Source organism: Meleagris gallopavo, chromosome Z (genome assembly GCF_905368555.1).
Source record: "Meleagris gallopavo chromosome Z, MGAL_WU_HG_1.1, whole genome shotgun sequence".
In the NCBI taxonomy this organism is placed as follows: domain Eukaryota; kingdom Metazoa; phylum Chordata; class Aves; order Galliformes; family Phasianidae; genus Meleagris; species Meleagris gallopavo.
The window spans coordinates 44940424-44960335 of record NC_139435.1 but is presented as its reverse complement, the minus strand read 5'-3'; the positions used below and the strand labels follow the sequence as shown (position 1 = coordinate 44960335).

General features: G+C 37.2%; 1 protein-coding gene across 5 annotated transcripts in view; it reads left to right on the top strand.

Moving 5' to 3' along the window:
• ACOT12 (acyl-CoA thioesterase 12) overlaps positions 1–19912 on the top strand; it is a 29712-nt gene that overhangs the window by 8038 nt on the left and 1762 nt on the right. For 2 of the 5 annotated variants that reach the window (XM_010726089.3, XM_019610626.3), the window contains exons 4-14: positions 130–231; positions 2108–2252; positions 4068–4218; positions 8363–8482; positions 9145–9295; positions 10987–11042; positions 11453–11513; positions 12921–13004; positions 16607–16740; positions 18139–18273; positions 19337–19463. In XM_010726089.3, coding sequence (XP_010724391.2) covers positions 130–231; positions 2108–2252; positions 4068–4218; positions 8363–8482; positions 9145–9295; positions 10987–11042; positions 11453–11513; positions 12921–13004; positions 16607–16740; positions 18139–18273; positions 19337–19463 — 1266 coding nt within the window. The remainder of the gene's footprint in view (positions 1–129; positions 232–2107; positions 2253–4067; positions 4219–8362; positions 8483–9144; positions 9296–10986; positions 11043–11452; positions 11514–12920; positions 13005–16606; positions 16741–18138; positions 18274–19336; positions 19464–19912) is intronic. The other 3 variants (XM_010726091.3, XM_085212586.1, XM_085212587.1) reach the window with 3 other exon arrangements.

Here is a 19912-nt window from a genome sequence, read left to right as displayed (position 1 = left end):
TTCTTCCTTTAGGTTCAAGAGACAGGATGTGATTAATTTGATACACAATGTGCTGCTTTATCTGAATTCAACTGACAATGGTGTAATTACTTTTTTTGTCCCTTTGTCTTACTACCTCCTTTCCTGTAGGTTGGCATCAACGTTACAGTGCAGGATATTTTGACTAATGTTGAAAAAATTGTGAGTGTGGCATATGCAACATATGTAGTCAAGCCAGTTGGTGCTGAAAAGGTATTCTTTTTGTTTTGTTCTGTGGTTGAAGTTGGGACGAAGTTTCTCTGAAATATTCCAAATTTTATATGGTGAAACATGGGAAAACACAGATAAGAGTTTATTCTGTTTAATAGTAGAAAGAGCAGTATAAAGTCCTGACAATAAGGAAAGTGCTTTTTCCACAACTATTCTGAAATTCTTAGCCTTTTTTATAATTTTTTCCTCTTTGTGTAGTAGAACTGGTGCCATTACAAGGGCTCAGTGTTGGCAGATGTATGCATGGAAGAAATATTCCTTTGAGTCTGCACCATCTCTCTCCTTTTCAGAAACTGATTTACATATATGAGAGGGATTGGGAGAGTTCATGCATTTATTTTTTCTTTTTCATTCTTCACCTCTTTTGAAGAGGTTGTTCTTCAAAACAATCTCTTGTTTTGAAGAGATTTCTTCTTCAGACAGAAGAAATTTTTTAAGCTGTCTTCCAGTGTAAATTAATTATTAAGCATTTATGTTAAATAGCTTTCATGCCACTGTTGTCTATTCTTCTCAGTATCTAGCCCCCTGGACATGTTCAGTGGTCAGTCATGGTATACTGTTCAGCCTGTTTCCCATTGCGGTGCTCAGCAGGCACTGTTCTTCTGATATTTTCCTGTAAGAGAGGCTGTGTACTCTTCACATCTTCTTAATAAACTCCTTTATATGTAGTCTGCTTCGTAACACAAACTGCTAGAACCATATTTCATTTCTCATTTTCTTGACTCTGTTAATGTGTTATAAAAATGCATCTGCCTTTTTAAAATATTGAGTGGGGATTGGTAGAGAGTAGTCACAGAATGATAGAATCACTGAATCACAGGATGGCTTAGGTTGGAAGGGACCTAAAGCCCACCCAGTTCCAACCTACTGCCATTGGCATCTTTGCTACCCAGCTGACCGCCCAGGACCCCAGCTATTTCTTTTCTTTTCTGCAACAATACACGACAACTTGCTGAAGAAACAGTTCAGAACACTTTTACCAGAAGTAAAGCTTCCAGGTTAATAGCTAAATTAGTTAATCTGAGGGCACTAAAATGTTATGAAGTAAAGATTGTTTATTAAACATTTGAGATCATAGCCATGGCATTAACCCATTTACCTTTTGCCCAAATTTCCAGAGAGGTTATTTCAGGATTAAGTTGGTGATGATTAACTATGACTAGGTTTAAGACAGGACTGCCTGGAGAGAATTTAAAACTTCAGTTCTAATTCTATTGGAAATTAAGCTCTTGGGGAAATTAAAGAACAGTCTTTACAAGCCCTTTTTTCCTGAGCAATTGTTGCCAAAGCTGTGCAGAGAGCAACAGCATACATTCACCGCCTTTCAGCTGAGATATTTGGAAAAGGCTAGGAAGCTCTCAAGTAAGATCAGAGATGAGACAAGAAAACTAGAAAAGCATTTTGAGTAAAGACTCTAAGATTGAGAAATAATGGCAGCACTACCACGTGATGCAAAATATTGGTATTGTCTGTTTTACAGAGCCTGTGCATTATTTTTAGGTTTCTGGAGCCTGATCTTGTAAATAAATCACACAAGTGATATATTAAGGTCTTTTTTTTTTCTTACTTATTTATTTGTTTGTGTGTTTGTTTATTTAAACTGCATGTGTTATCATGGATAAGTACCTATAAAAGCTAAAAGAATGTCATTGGGTTTTAACAAATGACTCTGAAAAGATAATGCAGAACCCCTTGAACTTTGGCTCTGTGCTTGTTTGTATTAATCAGATGTGTCATCTTCGAAAATTGATAACAAAAGATTATAGAAAATGCTGATGGTATTTTGAGTTCAAAGTGCATGCTATGATTGTAGAATCAAGAGCCTTTTTTTATTTTTATTTTTTTTTAATTTGTACAGATTGAATTAGAACCTGTAAAGCTTCTGTCTGCAGAAGACCATCTGGAGCATGCCCTGGCTACTGAAAGGAAAAGAATCCGACTGGGCTACCAAGAGGTTTTTCAGAACCTAATGCAGGAGAGTAATAAAGATGGTGACTACTATGGTCAGTACAGAACATGGAGTAAATAACTTATGGAGCAGTTCATACATTTGAGTATAGCTTCTTGAGGTGGTGGTGTCAGATTGTAAAGAATGTGCCAGATTTGTGATGCTGTGTTGGATAGTTGCACTAATATAATAGTATTGCTTTCAGAAATTCCAGATTTAAATTGCAGGACCAAAGGCAAAGCACATGTTGAATACGTGTGAAATGCAGATCTTCTTATGTGTAAGGATTAACAGTCCATGCAGAACTTTGCAATGCAGTAATAAAGTCCTCAAGACTAATTATAAGGTGGAAAGAAGGTTAAAGTCTATTCATGAGTATGACTGTGGAAGAAAGCACTGAGAACTGTGTTCCTGCTGAGAGATATTTCCAACATGCAGAGAATTCTTCATTATGTAATTGTTATAACAGGTTAAAAAAATTTAAACTCCTCAGGACCAAGTTAGAAAAATTCAGACAAGAAACAAGTTAATATTTAAGTCTGCTAGAAATATCCTTTCTTAAAGGCAATTGTACTCCAAAGTTGCTATGTAAAAGAAAATGAAGGAAATTACTAACAAATTTTTAAGAAATCTGCTCTTATTTTGAAATTCTGAATGGTAACTACATAAAAACAATGGCCAGTATGTATCTTTATTAAGGAAAGATGAAACATCTTTTAAATACAAATTATAGTCTTGAGTTAATAAGTGTGTAGAGACTAATACAAGAAAAAAAGTGTTTGTCTCTTGATAATTGCCTCACAGAAAGTGGCAATCCCATGAAAAATAGATCAGAGATGCTGTTTTTGCCTTGTCTTGCCTAGAATTTCCTGGAAGGGCCTTATCATGGTAAGCACAAATTCACCTACTTCAGGAGGCAGAATGAGCATAACAGGAGAAAGAGAGAAGAAAATACTGCATTAGATGCTTCCAGGTAGCATATTCAGAAAGTGAAGTTTGTCTTCTGAATAGGTGTTATGAAACAACTTAAGCAGTTCCAAAGTTCTGTTTAGTCAAATGTGTCCACGCAGTTATATAGTCATAAAGCCAGTTAATTAGGGCAAAATTCAAAAGTACCGTTCAGGTCAAGTAGCAAGTATTACAGATGTGCACTTAGTAAATTACTGACATCGTCTCATGCCTAAAAGCATTCTTTAAAAATATAACTGAAAAAGCAAAGTGACCAGTCACTTGAAAGTGGAATTGGAAATGCTTGAATAACAGAAGGTTATTATTAATTCAGATATGTCTTTTTTCCTTATTTTATGCCTTCTATATTGTTTCTAATAATGAAAAATTTGTAAGTAGCAGGTTATGAAATAATCATGCAATACTCCAACTTAGACACATTTTCACAGATGCCTATCATACATGGTGGTCAAAATCTGTGAAAAGTATTTGAATAAGTGGTAAACAGTTTTAACAGTATCCATTAGAAGTTACACATAGCAATCATGAATAAAGCAAGCACAGACTCTGACATTTGGCTGTAAGTGTTCTCTACTAACCAAGCTTCACAGTTATTGCTTCTGATGCAGCATCTTCAGAGAAGATAGCCTGGGAAGGAAGGATCGCTGTGCTGTCAGTCATAGACCTAGGACTACACCATCCACCATCCACCAGCTCTAGCTAGAATGGTAGAACAGAACAAATCATCACTATCTTTCTGCCCTTAGAAAGAACAGAGGTTTTCCCCTGTATCCCTTTTTTCATTTTTCCTTTCGAGTGTATCTGAGGCAAATGGCACACTTCAGTAACTGGGAATATCTTTCTTTTGGCTATCAGAGTTAATAGCTGAAATAATTCATTATACATTGCTGCTATATTTCAGATACTTTTGAAGAAGAAGATGCGATTTCAGCTGACCTTACTCATGTACAGAGTATTGAGCTTGTCCAACCTCCTCATGCAAACCATCATGGAAACACTTTTGGTGGTCAGATCATGGCTTGGATGGAGACAGTAGCAAATATTTCAGCAAGGTACTTTCTTCATCATAGTCTTTGTATATGTTTCTAAGTGGATGTATTCCTCCCATTTGATATTTAGGGTTTCAGTGGGATTTATGATGTGAAAAAAGCAGATCCAAATCTGCTTGCCTTTTCTTCTTAAGATTGCAGGAGGTCTTTAAGCAGTTTATGTGGTACATTTACCACAGCATGCCACACTACTGTTAGAGTCGTGTTTTGTTCACTCTGTTACACCCATGCAGGCCCTAAGGCAAAAGAGGCTATATTATTTGCCTGAAACTCCCTGCAGAAAGTCAGCATTAGGAATAGGAATAGAATCCCACCCTCCTTGTGGTTGGTGAAGTGTTTTAAAAGCAGTGGCAGTCGTTAAGTCTTAATAAAACTCATACTGGCTCTATATCAATGGATAGCCAAAAATAGAGAGACTTCTAAATGGTGGTCTACAAATCCTTACCAGAGGAAAGAATAAGTCAGGGAAGAAGAATCAGAAGAACCAGGTTCTTTTTATCGATGCACACACTGAATAGATGCTTAACCTCTACAAGTCACCTAGCCTTTGAGTCCCACATTCTGTGGGTTCTGATATTTTCAGTAGTGTAATTTGCTTTGACATATTGAGATAATAAGTACAAAATATTTTTGTGACACTGTCTAGCATTGCTTGTCATTATGGCCTGGCCATATTGTCATTAAATTCTTCTTCTCTGAATTTGAACTGTTATTTATCTTCCTCTTTGTTCTTGAATGGTATACAGAGCTTCTTTGTAAGCAACCCTTGAATTTCAGTTTCAATTCTTCTTGCATACCAAGTGACCTATTTCACTGTAGGGATGTTAGATTTGTTTTTGTTTTTTAACTTTAATAATTAAATTACTTTTCCATTCATAATTCATGTATTTCTGACTTGGAGATAGTAGTTGTACTGATAGGAATCTATGAAGGATGCTCTGAAAGTAATGCCTCATATTTCATTATGTTGGCCCGTGTCACCAGAGACAGATGTTGGTGGTAGGGCAGTAGATGTTGAATCTTCCTGCCAATACTGTTACATTTTGTTTCTGTGCGACAGATGGCAGCAGAGGAACATCTGACATGGAAGTGCATATGAAGTAAAAGTGTGTGAGCTCCTCCATGTGGAAAAAAATGACACCCACTGACATTTATTGACGTTTTCTGAGCATTTATAGAAACCAGCCAGATTTGAGCATAGTGAGGGGTGGGTGGTGCCTTTCAGCAGTGATGACAGCAATGTGAAGGTCAAACCATGTTCCAGATGCCTATGCAGATTGTTCTGAGAGCTGCATGCACTCACTGTTGAAAATGCATGTTGACTATGTTGAGAAATGGTGTTTTGTAGCTGAGGATTCTCTCTGTCAAGTAATGTTGTTGTACGGTTTGTATCTGTGGTAGTTTCCCTGGAAATAAATAAGAGGCATTATTTTTGGCACACCCTATGTGCTTTCCTTAGTTAGAACTGCTTGTTTTATTAACATGAAAATGGACTGACCTTACCTACTGTTGTGTAATTACATTCATTGGCTTCAAAGGCTTCAGATTTGTACCATAATTTGACCCAAAATGTTTGCTTGTTTTCATTTGATAAGTTTAACCTATTGAGAATAATAAAGTAAAGGGAAACATCAGCAAAGCAAGTACTGAAAATATTTTCATTGGAATAATGAATGTCAAACATGCTTTGTCGTGTTGAAAATTTCAAGATTAATAACTGATGACATTTCAAGATTAGTAACTGATGACAAAGGATGGTTGAAAACAGTGATACTGTAATTTCTGCTTGAGAAGCAGCTAGTTTTCCTAGAAACCTTTTCTGAGGCCACTTGTAATTAGATGTGACCTTTGAAGCTGTCATTTAGGTATTGCTGTGGCCACAGATTTTGACAGAGAAATAGAGCAGGAGGGCTAACACTTGAAAAAGTAAATTTGTAGGGACATTTGAAAGGTTACTTACCTTCTCCTCCCTCTTTTTTGCCTGGATGATAGATGAAAATCTTACAGATAGTAGTAAAGCCATCCAAATATTAGTTTGAGCCAGATTAGTCACTTTTATGTCTCAAACTTCCAGAAGTATTCAGGCCACAGCTTTCCTGGAAAAACAGCATATTTAGGCCAAATTTCTGTTTTATTACTTTTTTTATTGTCAATAATACTGTATTTGCAGCGTTATTTTGAACTTTCTAAATGAGATAACTATTGAATGTTTTAAATCAGAAGAGCAAGTTATTCTTAATGAAAATACAAAGTCATTTGAATGTCTTAGTCTATTAAAAAGATGTACCAGTCAATTAATTAGCAACAGATAATTGTGTGCATTTAACAATACTGGAACATTAGCTTCTCCAATGTTAGCTTCCAGAGTGGAATTGACTTAAAAGCTAGGAATGCTCCAAAACTGTATTTTTAAGTATAAAAACTGCACAATGGAAATCTTGTCTCAGATGTGCATCTGCAGTTCTTAATTGAAAACTTTAGCACACATATATGGGAATTGAGCAGAGTGTGAACGTGAGTGACATTCGTGTATAGTGTTCGTGTGATACAAAGTAATGTCTGCCAACAGTGGGGCCTTTACTACACTTAGAACTGCTGAAGAAACAAACACTTTGCCCACCCTAGGGAGCTTGCAAACTAGACGCTTCTTCCCCCACCTTCGCTCTTAAATTCCACAAACTCTTAAACTCAGTAGAATCATGGAGCATTCCAGGTTGGTGGGGTCCTCAAAAAATCCTCAGATCCTAGCTGTTATGGGAAAAGATAGCTTAGAGGAGGTTATCTAGTGCTGTGTCCAAAATACATCTTGAAAGCCTCTGGTGATGGAGGTCACCATATCCCTGAGGACGTTGTTGCAGTGATTATTCTTGTTGCAAAAAAAAATTGTTTCTTTTATAAAGATAAAAACTTCTCCAGTACAACTTATACCTGTTGCCCCTTGTCTTATCAGTATGGCTCCTTGTGAAGAGAACCTCTGTCACCTTGGTAGCTGGATTGTAAGTGCTGGAATGCTGTGATGAGGTTCCTCTCTCAGTCTTCTGTAAGGTGAAGAGACTTAATTTCTTCAGTCTTTTCTCACTGGATAGGTTCTCCATTCTTTGATAATCTTTGTGCTCCTCTTTTGGACCCTTTCCAATCCATCTGCATCTTTTTTACGCTGTAGAGATCAGAACTGGACATAGTACTCCAGCTGCGGCCTGCAGATTTTTTTCTGACGTGTCAGAGAAATGTTAGGTTGTTGGAATTCCTTATTGTGGATGACACAGTGTGGCAAAATTATTCTAGCAGTGTAGCTTGGATTGATAGGTATCTGTTCCTCTGGTGCCCTGGCTCAAAGAGAAGCTGTGCTTATGCGCACATGTAAAGAGTGCAATCTTCAGTACTACACCAGAAAAATTCTACCATAAAACGTCACAGGCAGTTTGAAAAAAACGAACAAAACAACTCACCTTAACCTGACAGCATGTAGTTGAATACAGTATGTATCGAGTCTGACATAAGAAAAGAGCTCTATAGAACTGGACACAGAAAAGAGAATCCTTTTAAATTTTTATTATTTAACTAAACAGTTCAGGGTTTCTGTATTGGTAAGGAATTGAATGAACATCTTGCTACACCACTGTGTGCGCTAATTAAAACTATATATGTGCAATTGGTTTTATTAGTAGCTTTTTATTCTTATTTATATAAAATGAGCAGAAAACATTTGACAAAAAAGCAAAAATGTATTGACAAGAGTAGGTCATCATTTCTGTTCAGGTTTCTTTCATTGCTTAAAGGCTTTATGATTAAGCATTTTTGCATCTTGAGCATCATCCTACTACCCATGCAGTAATGCAGAAGTTAATGAAATTATTTGTAAGGTACTGCGTAGCTCTGAAGGCAAGGTATTCGTAGTCTGGTACCAAAATAAAGTAATAACAAACAGTGAGAATTAATCAGTGTTTGTAAAGTGTGTTGAAAATGAAACAGTGTAACATAGGTAGTAGTATTATGTTTGAAGCTTGAATTAAATGCTGTTGGAGCTGAACACTTTAACTGTATTTTGGTGAGTTATGGAGTATACTTTAATCACTGCTGACTTCAGACTTAACAAAGGTGGTTCTTTAATATGACTGGATAATTTGCCTCTTTTTTTCTTTTTCAGTCGCCTTTGTCATTCTTATCCCATCTTGAAATCTGTCAATATGTTTAAGTTCTGGGGTCCATCTGTTGTGGGTGACCGCCTTGTCTTCAATGCAGTTGTGAACAATACATTTCAAAATAGGTAAAGCTCTTCATATACTTATTCCTTGAATTCTCCAGCACCTGCCTAACTGCATGCTTCAGATTTTTATCTAGTAGTTGGCCTTGCCTTACTGAATGAAGTATTTTTCAAATGGAATTTTGAGAGATGTATCTATACATATGTGCTTATATATGTGCATGATCCACCCCAGCGTACAGTTGGCCCTTTTGGCTGCCAGGACACACTGCTGGCCCACATTTACTTTCCTGTCACCAGAGCTCCCAGATTCCTGTCTTCAGGGCTACTCTCATGCCCTGGTCACTGCATACAGGAAGGTAGCCTCTTCATGTTATGCTTCTGGTGAATGTAAAATAAATTCTGTCCTGCTAATTTTTGCTCAGTTTTCTCACTGGTGATTAAATTTTGCTATTTAGCTCAATTTATTTGCTTTTTACTCATTCTATTTGTCTAGTGTCACCTTTTATTTTATTTTATTTTATTTTATTTTATTTTATTTTATTTTATTATTTATCTCTGAAAAGCATCTGTCCATACAGAATAATTTGTTTGTTTCCTGCAGGAAGTATTTGAGTACAGCTTTGTGAACACAGGAAAGTGTTCAACAGTCCTTCTTACTTATCTGAGGGCTACTTTTGCATCACCTGTGGTAGTTCAGTGATTAATTTGAGCTCTTATTTCAGTGTGGAGGTTGGTGTCCGCGTCGAGGCTTATAATTGTGAAGAATGGATCAAGAACCAAGCACGGCATATTAACAGTGCATTTCTCATTTTTAACTCTGTGAATGACAAAGGCGAGCTGCTCACTTTCCCCAAAATCAGACCTGTTACTAAGGTCAGCTGTTATCCTTATACTAGAATGAATGTATGCATGGAATTATATGGTCCTGCTTAGCACACTGCATTTCACACAAGTGGCCACTGTAGACTTGTTGGGAAAGGAAGGTCTAAATAAGGCACTGGAATGCTTCTTCCTGCAGCATACAGAGCATACAAAATGAAGTGTTTACCTCTGATTGCAAAATTGATCATTACTTTAAACATCCAAAACTGACAAGTGCATTTGAGGGTAGTCATCATTAGAACTTCTGTAGTTAGGGAATGAAGAGAGAAGAAGTATCTGGTGTGCATATTTTCCACTTTTCCTGTTTAGTCTCCAGTGACTGTAGAAGATGCCCAGATAGCAAGAAACTGGCGAAGCTTAGAAATGTTAAATGATTCTTATTTTTAAAAACTCTTAAGGAAGATGAGAAATAGAGTTAGTAGGAAAACTTTGGGAATCAAATCTCATGACACGGGCAGGCTTTCTAGTTCTTTTGGTGTGGAAACAGAAGCATGTGTTTCCCTGAGAGAGGTTCACCAGGCAATGAGAGCAATACAAGCACTGTTCTTGAATTATTTGTTATCACCTCTCGTTAATAAATGCTCAAATTAATGAGATTTTTAGAAACCAGTGTAGGCAGAAATGAAATTATTCTCAAACATCAAGTGTTTATCCAGTATCCAGTGTATTAGGTGAAGTCATAAGGTTCACTCCCACTTCACTCTTGGACTGTTTCCAGAGGAAAGACTGACTCCTACTCTTTTAAAAAATAGGGAAAAATAGCCGACAGCATCTTAACTTGTGCCAGTAGAACAGCACTTCCCTAAAAGACCTGGCTTAGAGGGGGCATCCACAAATTGACCGTCAGGATAAGAAGATCTATACCCTTTCCCACACAGTCAAACAAGCAAGTCTAGGAAAAATGGAAAGGCTATTTAAACTTCAGTGGTTATTAGACTGAACATGGCAGCTGAAATTATTAGTTTGTAATATAAGAAAGGCTGAGATGCACTAATCCAGAGATTCTGCTTATTCTAGTAAAAGCTGCATTTCAGCTCTTTAAGGGAAACAAAAAGCTCTTTCCAGAGTATTAGATCCTTCAGAGTGATGAGTCCTGTTGAGCAGTTTGGTTCAGTTTTTGTTCTTGGGTCACTTCCATGCTTCAGAACAAAAATACTCCCTGGCAGAGCAGTAGTAATGGAAGGGAAAGACCTGCTGCCTTGAAAGGCTAGGCACATCTTTTTGCACTGTGCTTGCTCTACGCCCTAGGTCAGTGTGCACTGAAACAGAAATTCTTCCACATGTCTGGCATGCTTTGAACACTAAATGGTGGTGAGTTGGATTGACAGTTTCATTTTGTTAGGTGCCACATTTTAGAAGGAGTAGAATGTATTGTGGTACACTGCGTGGCTGCCCCTGCATCAGGACAAAAGTGCTAGGAGTATGCTGCTGTGATATGATATTTTAATTGGATTGATTTTGTAACTTAAGGAAATCTTGTCAAGTCAAAAGTAAACCACTGAATCAGATTAATCTGGGGAAAGTTCAACATATGGAGTACAGTTCTTTATATAATTATAATGCGTTCATGGCGTTTGTCCATCTGTTATATTTTTTAGTTAGTCTGTTTATTTATTTGTTTTGTATGCACGTGTGTCCCTTAAAATAATCAGATGTGTTATTGTCTGGTTGACTTTGTAAAGGACGGTGTGAGACGATACCATGGAGCTATTGCCCGAAAGAGAATTCGACTAGCCAGGTACAGTTGAACAACAGGGAAAATTTGATTTTGGAAACTCATTTTCAGTATGTCCGCTAAAATGTGATAATTTGTTAAGAAGTCTTCAGTCTGCTCAAACATAACTGTTATGTTGCTTAACTATCCAGACTGTTCTGCCTTAGTTGTATCAAATTATTAAGGGCTACTCATCCCATAGGCATTTTGTTCTTGGGGTTATTTTTGTCTCCCCCATGATCTTTGAGGAAAAAAAAAAAGAGTTACACAAACCTGTCCTGCAGTCAGGAATTGGTAAAATACTTGTAAAGCATTTGGAAGACGCTTAACCCTATAGAACTGGTTGATATGGGCATATATATTAAAAAAAAAAAAAAAAAAAAAAGTGTAAATAACAGTTTCATTCTGCTTTTTTTCTTTTAACTTTGTTTTAGAAAATACACGCTGTCTGCTACAGAAGACAAACCTTATGATCTGTGGGAGAAAAGCAACCAGGTGATCTTTAGATTGTGTCCTACCCTCTACCTGAATAAAATAGTGTACACTTTTTGAGTGCGTAAAAGAGTTTTACAGACCCTGTCAGTTTCCACACTGTACCTGCTCTACCGAAGTATTGTGTTATTCGTGGAAGAATCAGTAAGCTTGTGATAAAATGAGCTTTCTTTTATTCTTAAAAGGTGCTTAGCTATTGATGTAAATTTTGTACAGAACATAAAATGTGTCTCTAAGATGGAATCTTTTACCAGATAGTCCCTAAAGTAGCAGAGCTGTAATGAAGACAGGTCTCCTGAAGATTTATGTCCCAGTGTGCCTCTCTTTTAAAAAACTGTCAAAGAACTTGTGGGGTTTTATTATGTCTAGTGAGCTGGGGGAAGGACCTGGCAATACAAACAGACAGGTGAACAGTGAAATAAGGTAAACTTCACTTCTGTCGGAAGTAAAGATGAAAATGTATTCATTCCTAGATTCTCTGCCTAAAGTAGTATGTGTTTTCTGACTTGGAATTTCAAGGCCATAGAATCTGCCAGTGCCATAAAATAAAAAGTGGTGAATCTGAGCTTAGGTGAATTTGAGCATACCCAAAATGTTGTTTCAGCATGGAATTGTAGTTAAATTTTCACTGCATTTAAATTTTCAGTGGCTCCCAGAAATATTTTCAAGATCTTTTTCTATTACATCTCGAAGTAAATAAATAATTGAGAATTATAATCGAGGAGGTGATTTGCTATTAACAGTGGAATCTCTGTGTATGGAATCTTAATATTGCAAAGCATTTGTTTTCTGCAAGACAATAAACATAACTATGCACTCACTGCTAAAAATGAGATACTTAGATTTATTTGATATTAAATTAAAACCTGTCATTAAAGACTCTGAAGCTCTGTTCTCTTTTTACAGAGCTTAAAAGAGAGCTCTATCCAGTGTAGTCATGCATAAATAATAGATATGTTTGTGCTTTCTCTGTTCTGAGCCTGCTTTGTAAAGCAACTGCCATGGTAGACCACAGCTTGATAGCAATGGGGAGGTTAATTTTCCAGTAGGTTTTAATTAGTTAGAAGAAAGACGGACAAAACCATTAATTTAGCAGTCTCAGAGGTTACCTGTATTAACTTCTGGGTAGTCACAGTTTCACTGCAGTGATTTGTAATTGAAGAAGCCCAAAGTGGTAGTTTGCAATTGTTCAATTAAGGTTATTTTGCCATCAGCCACGTGAGCGCATATTCTCGCTACTGAAAATATTTAATTCAGAAACTGCTGGACTGTATATTCTGGAAGGGAAACTCTTATGGGAAAATGTACATTTTTTTGCAGTTCAAGGGTAATGATTAAAAAAAGGATCATCTCATTTCTGGAGTATTGTACTTTTACCATTCATTTTTAGAAATATATTTTAAATTTCAGGCATATATGAGTTACAGCAACATAGCTACACTGACATACCTGGCAGCAAAAACGGGATGGAAAGTAACCACTACACTGAATAACGTAAGTACGTGGTTGTAAGCACACAGCTGCATGACCATTTAGTTAAGTTTCTCTGTAAGAGATGAGTGGAGAAAAACAAGGATTTACATTTGCAAGCAAGTGCATTGGCTTGGCAGTGTTTGATTTTACTTTGGCTAGAATTGAAAAACAAAACTTCCAGAGTTACCCTAAAAGGCTGCAGAGCTATTTGTCCAGAGCATTGTTCAACCTGAAAGTGGCATGGAAGTCTGTTAGAGTGCATGACTAGTGAACGAAGAACTTGAGATCTCTACAGAAAAGGCGTACAGGAATTCATGGTTGGGCTTGAGCAAGAGGAGAGTGTGAAAATACAACTGAAACTGCATCTCTCTCTAAAGGTTTTTTTTTGGCACAAGTGAAGTACTGTGATTTTGCCAGTCTTTGATTCTAGTAAAACACCAAGCTTGGACATCCATGTGTAGGTAGTGCTGTTGAGGATTTTTTAGGATTCTCATGAAGAAAATGATCAGTAGTATGTGTAGCAGTCTGTAATATGCTGCCTTTGCCAGCTTTATAGCCTGGGAAATATTTCTAAGCACCAGACATTATGTTCAGGTAGGTTTAATTGACTATTGCCATTTGGCAAGTGGCAGCAGTATATTTACCATATTTTTTAATCTCTGTCTTTTCAGGAGATCATTTGATCTTTTTCTATGCATTTTTCCTGTCAGGTGTCTATTTTCCTACATTTTTCCTATTAAAAAAATGCTGAAGTGTGCAGCAAATCACTTCTACTGTTAGGACTGATGTCATAAGCCAGAATTTCTTAGACATCTTGTATGAGCTGGTTTTAAGTTGAGATTATCCTGTTTGGAAAAACAGCAAGAAAACTTTGGAGAAAAATCTGTTAAGGTTTGTTTTCTGAAATATGTTTAGTGAGTAGCAGATTATTTAAAGATCATGCAGATTCAGAGGTGTTCTGGGGCAAGAAGAGACTGTTACAAACTGTTAGTCTTGCCTCCTGGATGTTGCAGTCTGTGAAACTTCAGTACTGATTCTTACATCTGGTGAATATACAGCTGATGTAAGAGTATGTGTATAAACGAGAACGTACTCAGTGGTGGCAAAACTGCTAGTTCTGTAGGCATGTTTGTTCCAGTAGTTAAAAACCATCAGTAGATACACCGCACAGATGACAGCACTTGTGGTGGAGAAGCAGGCAGATGGAGACACTGGGCATTATTTTCAGAACTCTGCTAAGGCTTTATTATTATCCAAGTGAAAACTTCTTTCTGCTTCCACTGGAACTGCCAGAATCTCAATTTCTTTCTCAATCCTAAATGCCTGAAATCTGTAATAGAACTAGCAGCAAATGATGAAACGACTTAATTGCAGAAAAAAAAGCATATGTTCCAAATGGCATTTTAAACATGATCTGATTTTAAACATGATCTGATTTTAAACATGATGTGATTCCTCTGTCAGCAAGCGACAATACCTTCCAATACTAGTGATACTGATGCAGTTTGGAACTTTCTCACCATTTTGGATTTCTTTAAATAGTCCTGATGATAAGAACTGCCTCTGAGACAGGTATTTTCTGACTGAAGATCTTGAGCAGCTTTTTCTAGCTGCTCATTCAACTAATTGAAGTATGTATGTTAAAGCCAACAAAATCTTGGCTCAGGCAGCACGCTGATGCTGTCAGTGGACAGAGAGCAGCCATCCATTCCCATTCTCCTGGGCCATTCTGCATAATTTGGCATCATCAGTGATTACATATTCCTTAGAGAAGTGGCAAGGATCCAGGGTAGCACAGTACCATTTTTTTCTGGGATGAATGCGGTAATCCTCCTTCTGGTTGTAGGACACTTCGACTTAACATCCACTTGCGGGCATAATGCGGCCTGCTGAAAAGTCAGCAATAAGAAGAGGGTATACTTCTCCCCATACCTGCCTGTGATTACCTCCAGTTCAACCCATCAGGTGGATGAGATTTGCTCTTCAAAAAAGAAATGTGAATGAAACCAGTCTTGAATATAACCTGTATAGTTCCTTTCATCATGTTTAGATGTGTGCTTGAGTTAACTAAATGTTGATACAGGTGCAGTCCTAGGAAAGGCCGTCTGCTACTTCAGGTAATGAAACTTTTTTGTCTTAGGAACTGTTGGTGTGGTCATTTGTTGCAGTTTCATGTTCACTTCTATAAATATTGACAGTAGGAATATCCCTTACGAAACCATATCTCTCAGAACTTTACATCATGTTTCCATAGAAATCAGGTGGTACTGCTGATCAGTGCTGTACATGAAGACAGTCGTATTAGGGGAAACAAGATTGTCAAAGACTGAACAGTGTTCTGAGTTGAGATATTGCTGTACGCATATTCTGAAGCAGTGTGTCCATCTGTATTCTCATTTTTCCCTGGAGTGACCCCAGGTTGGCTGAGTGGTTTTGAAAGTAGAAGGAGGCACTGTGAGCTCATTAACAGAGCCACAAGACTTGTAGGCCTGTATAACATGCTGTCCTTACCAGTATTCAATTTACTGAGCGAAGTTTTAACAGCTGCTATTCGCACTTTATTTTGTGAGTCTGAAGTCTTGAAGAGTGTATGATTTGTTTGCTGGCTTACTTTTTGGGTTTTTTTTTTTTCCCCTGTTCTAAAACGTGAAAATAGATGAGCACATAGAGTCTGTGTTGCATGAATGCTCAGTAAACCCATGGACTTTTAATTTTTAACTTGGCAAAAAGAGCAGCAGAGATATGAAGCTTGAATTTTGTATCACTAACAAATGAAAATCTGTTAAAACTTTATAGGATATGAAAAAGAAATTAACACATCTAATATTAACAGTTATAATATTTCTCTCCTGCTCATCTTTTTCCATTTTACAGGGTTTGTGGAACACCCAGGCCATTCTTGGGCAAGAGTTGTATGTACTATTTTTATACAAGTTCTTTCTTTTGAGTTTCCTTGACAGGGTTCAGACATATAGACCCAAAATATCAGGACAATATTGTGCAAGCATAGGACAGTGCAGGCACAAACACATTTTGAATCATGTTTTGGTGTACTGTGTGTGACTGATTTGTGTGGACGAAGGGAACTGCAGTAGTTGAACTGTACTACCTACCTGTTCCAACTTCGTGTCTTTTAAAGACAAGCTGCTGTACTTCATAGGCTGGAGAGATGTCTCAGGGAAGTAGGGAATTCATATATTGTCTAAAACCATCTCTATTAAGCACAGAGACTGCTTTTCAAAAAATCTGCTTCCATTTGGATGTCTCTAGATAAGGTTCCAAAGCTTTAGTGCCAAGGGTTGCTAGATATGTTCCAAAATCCCAGAGGCAGTGAGAGCAGTTGGTTGTTTTATTTTGTTTTGCTGAAACCTGTGTTGCCTCACGTATAATGCAAGGATGCCCAGTTCATCTCATCTACTCTGGCCTCACTCCAGCTTGCTTCTGCTCACCAGTGTCCCATCCAGTGGATGCTACTCTGAAATCTGCAATATCTGGAATTATCTCTACCTTGATGCAGTTAAAACTGTGTGATGTCACTGTGCTGTCAGTGTACTCGATGTTACGTTGTGCTGTATTGTACCGTAAAATTAATCGTGTTTTTAATACATTGTTAACTTTTTCAGATAAAAATATGGACCCATGAGGACGGTGATGTCTTGTCACTCAAAGTAGAAATGCAAGTGAAGACAGCATCACATGTAGCTTTCTCCCTTTTGTCTGACTTCACATACCGCCAGCAATGGGACAAACATTTCTTGTAAGAACTTACCTTTATTTAAAACTGCTCAAATCCACTCACAACTAACCTTTTCCAAGACACATATTTTTTGAGATGTTGACACTTTTCTACCTAATTAAGACTAAATTGCTGTAGGAAGTTGTCATTAAAGATTCATTAGTCAAAATATGGATTGGGTTTTTTCCCTTAAAAACCAAATTTAATTTCTCCAAAACCTAGTTTAAAAATAACTTTGCCCTGGCCCATCAGAAAAGCTGGGACAGAGGTTACTTTTCACAAAAATGAACAAAATTCCATGCCTAGATAATTGTAGATTAGAAGGGTTAACAAGAAGGTTGATATAACTGGATGTTCATATATGGTAGACACTGTGAGAAGTAACACAGAGATGAAAACTCCTTTGTGTTTGTCCTTTTTGGGATGCTGATGCTTAGCTTCATCACACAAAGTGAGAATGCCAGAAATTAAGATCTTCAAAATGCACATTTTAAGGGAAGTAATATCTTCCAAATTGTGCCTGAATGGGTTTCACAATATCTGTGAAAGGTGTTTTCTTAATTTGCCTTACATTGTGTAGAATGATGACCAGAGGCAATTGAATTTATATGATACTAGTTTAAGTAGGTAAATGTTTTCTTAAAGTAGAGGCTTTATCAGTTAATTATTTTGTCTTGGAATATTTTTATTACAGAGTGAAAATAAGTGAAAGTATATGATTATTTAAAATTTGGCATTTTCTACCACATTAATGGCTTGAAAAAAATGAAATCTGAAGAAAATTGTTGTTGCTTTTCCATATGTACTGCCAGAATTTTGGGTTCTTACAGCTGTAATGAAGCCAAATTTACTAGTGAAAATGGAACCCTAATATTGTGGCATTTATTGCTGAGGCAGTAGAGGCTGAAGTGAAATCAGTTACTGTCAGGGCAAAGGAAAATTCTGGGGTTTCTTTTTTTGTACAGGAAACTTAGAGATAGTGATGTTCCAAGGAAGATTATGTCCTACTGGGTGGCCCTTTCTGAATGCAGCAGAACACAGCTTTGAATAAAATTTTGCTAATGTTTCCTAATTGTCACTCCTGTGATATGTCAAGTGGACAATGTTTGGTCAGTCAGCAAGTATTATGGTATGAAAGCTAATCTCATTCCTATTTGGATGCAAAATATGGGCTATTAAGACCTTGCTCCAGCATTCTGCAGCACTTTTTCCACAGTTTTGTGGACCAGAAATGTTGTATCAGGTGAGGCACTGCATTAGAACTCAGATTTTCTCTCTGTATTCCTGTCATGTTTTCTGCATCAGCAGGAAAACTATACATTGAATTTCAAGCTGGAATACATGTTGTTCAGTTACTTTTCATAAGAGACATTGCTATATATGACAAGTACTACATGCATGTACTAAATGCATTTGCAGAACTTGTGAAGTCATACACGCTGTGAGTGAAGATGACAAAATATATTACATTACCTCACCACCTCCACCCATTACTGGCCATCAGGCCAGGGACTTTGTGATTCTTGTGTCTCGAAGGCAACCTCTTGAGCCCAGGTGAGCACAGAACTTCAAGTTGAGCTGTGAGCTTTGGACCCATAGTTTGAATTACTGCTGACCTTCACCATGCCTATTATTCGATGGCCAAGATATTTAATTTCTTAAGAAAAATCAGATGAGTGGCTTATTTAAAATATACATTGATACCTGAGACTGCACAGCCAGATCTATTTTGCAAAGTGGATGTGCAATCAAGTGAATTCAAAGCATCTCAGATTTCTAGCATATTCTAGCATTGCTTCTCTGATAATGATTCTTCAGGTGTGGTGTATCATGAGAGAAAACAGGCCAGAGTTTCAGACAGCATCTTGGCAAAGCATGTCCAGATCCAGAAGTACATAATTGAGAGCTTGTTTTTTTTTTTTTAAATTACTTTATAGTCATATTTAATGTAATTCTGGAGGAATTAGGGAAATGCTTGGACTTCACCGATACCTCAGTGTGATACATTTATTGTGTCAGAAAATGTTGCTACTAAATGTTGTTTAAAGAAGTCTGCTGATTGATTTAATGCAGATTGATTTTTCTTTTTCATTAGATTTCCTTTTGCTCCTGCGTAATGAAACATGGATAAATGGGACTGTTTAGTCTATTTTGTGTATGTTATTCTTTATTTTCACTATAACTTCTTATATTCTGTAATTCTTCATGTTAATGGTACATCTCTTCTGTTCTGTACCTTGCTTAAGTTCTTTTCTGCACATCTGGGAAGTGGATTTGGTTTGTCGTTGCTGGGGCCATATCCATGTCCCCTCAGAATTAAGGCCCTGATGCTGTAAACTTGGTTCATGGGCAGTTGGGGAAATTGGGAAATAAACAAAAAAACACAACACAATCATTCTTTGACTTTTCACACAAGTCCTCGTGATTGAAGTCTGTTACAAAGCATTTTCAAGATAAATGAGCTTTTTTGCATGTTTTAAGCATACAGGAGTGTACTTGCCTTAATATAAAAATGACATCTAATAAAAAAAATGTGTAGTCTGTAGTTGTGGTCCTTTACATGCATTTTTTAAATATATTTTTGAAAAAAAATTACATTTTTCTGCTTGCACTGCAGTGAACCATACATAGTAGCTGTAAAATCAGTAACCCTGACATCTGTGCCACCTTCTTCTGAACACTGCAGAAGTGAAATCCTCTGTGCTGGATTCCAGATCTACAGTGACAGCAGCAGCTCCTGTAGGGTGAGTTGCTCTGAAGGCCTCATCTGTGCCTCCTTTCCTTTGGTGCTGCATGTGCATATGATCTCATTTGAGCTGACAGCCTAGATCAGTAGTAACAATAAAGAAATCAGTTTATCCAGACATCTATTAGGTTATCTTTATTCCACTGTATGGAATTTGTTTTGCCCAAATTCAGCCAATGCGAAAGTTAGGAATGAAGTCAAACTAAGCATTGAATAGAGACTGGCAGCTCTGGAGGATCATAGAATCATAGAATGGTTTGGGTTGGAAGGACCTTTAAGATGATGTAGTTCCAACCCCCCTGCTATAGGCAGGGACACCTCCCACTAGACCAGGTTGCTCAGAGCCCCATCCAGCCTGACCTTGAATGCTTCCAGGGAGGAGGCATCTGCAGCCTGTCTGGGCAACCTGTTCCAATGTTTCACCACCCTCACAGTAAAGAATTTCTT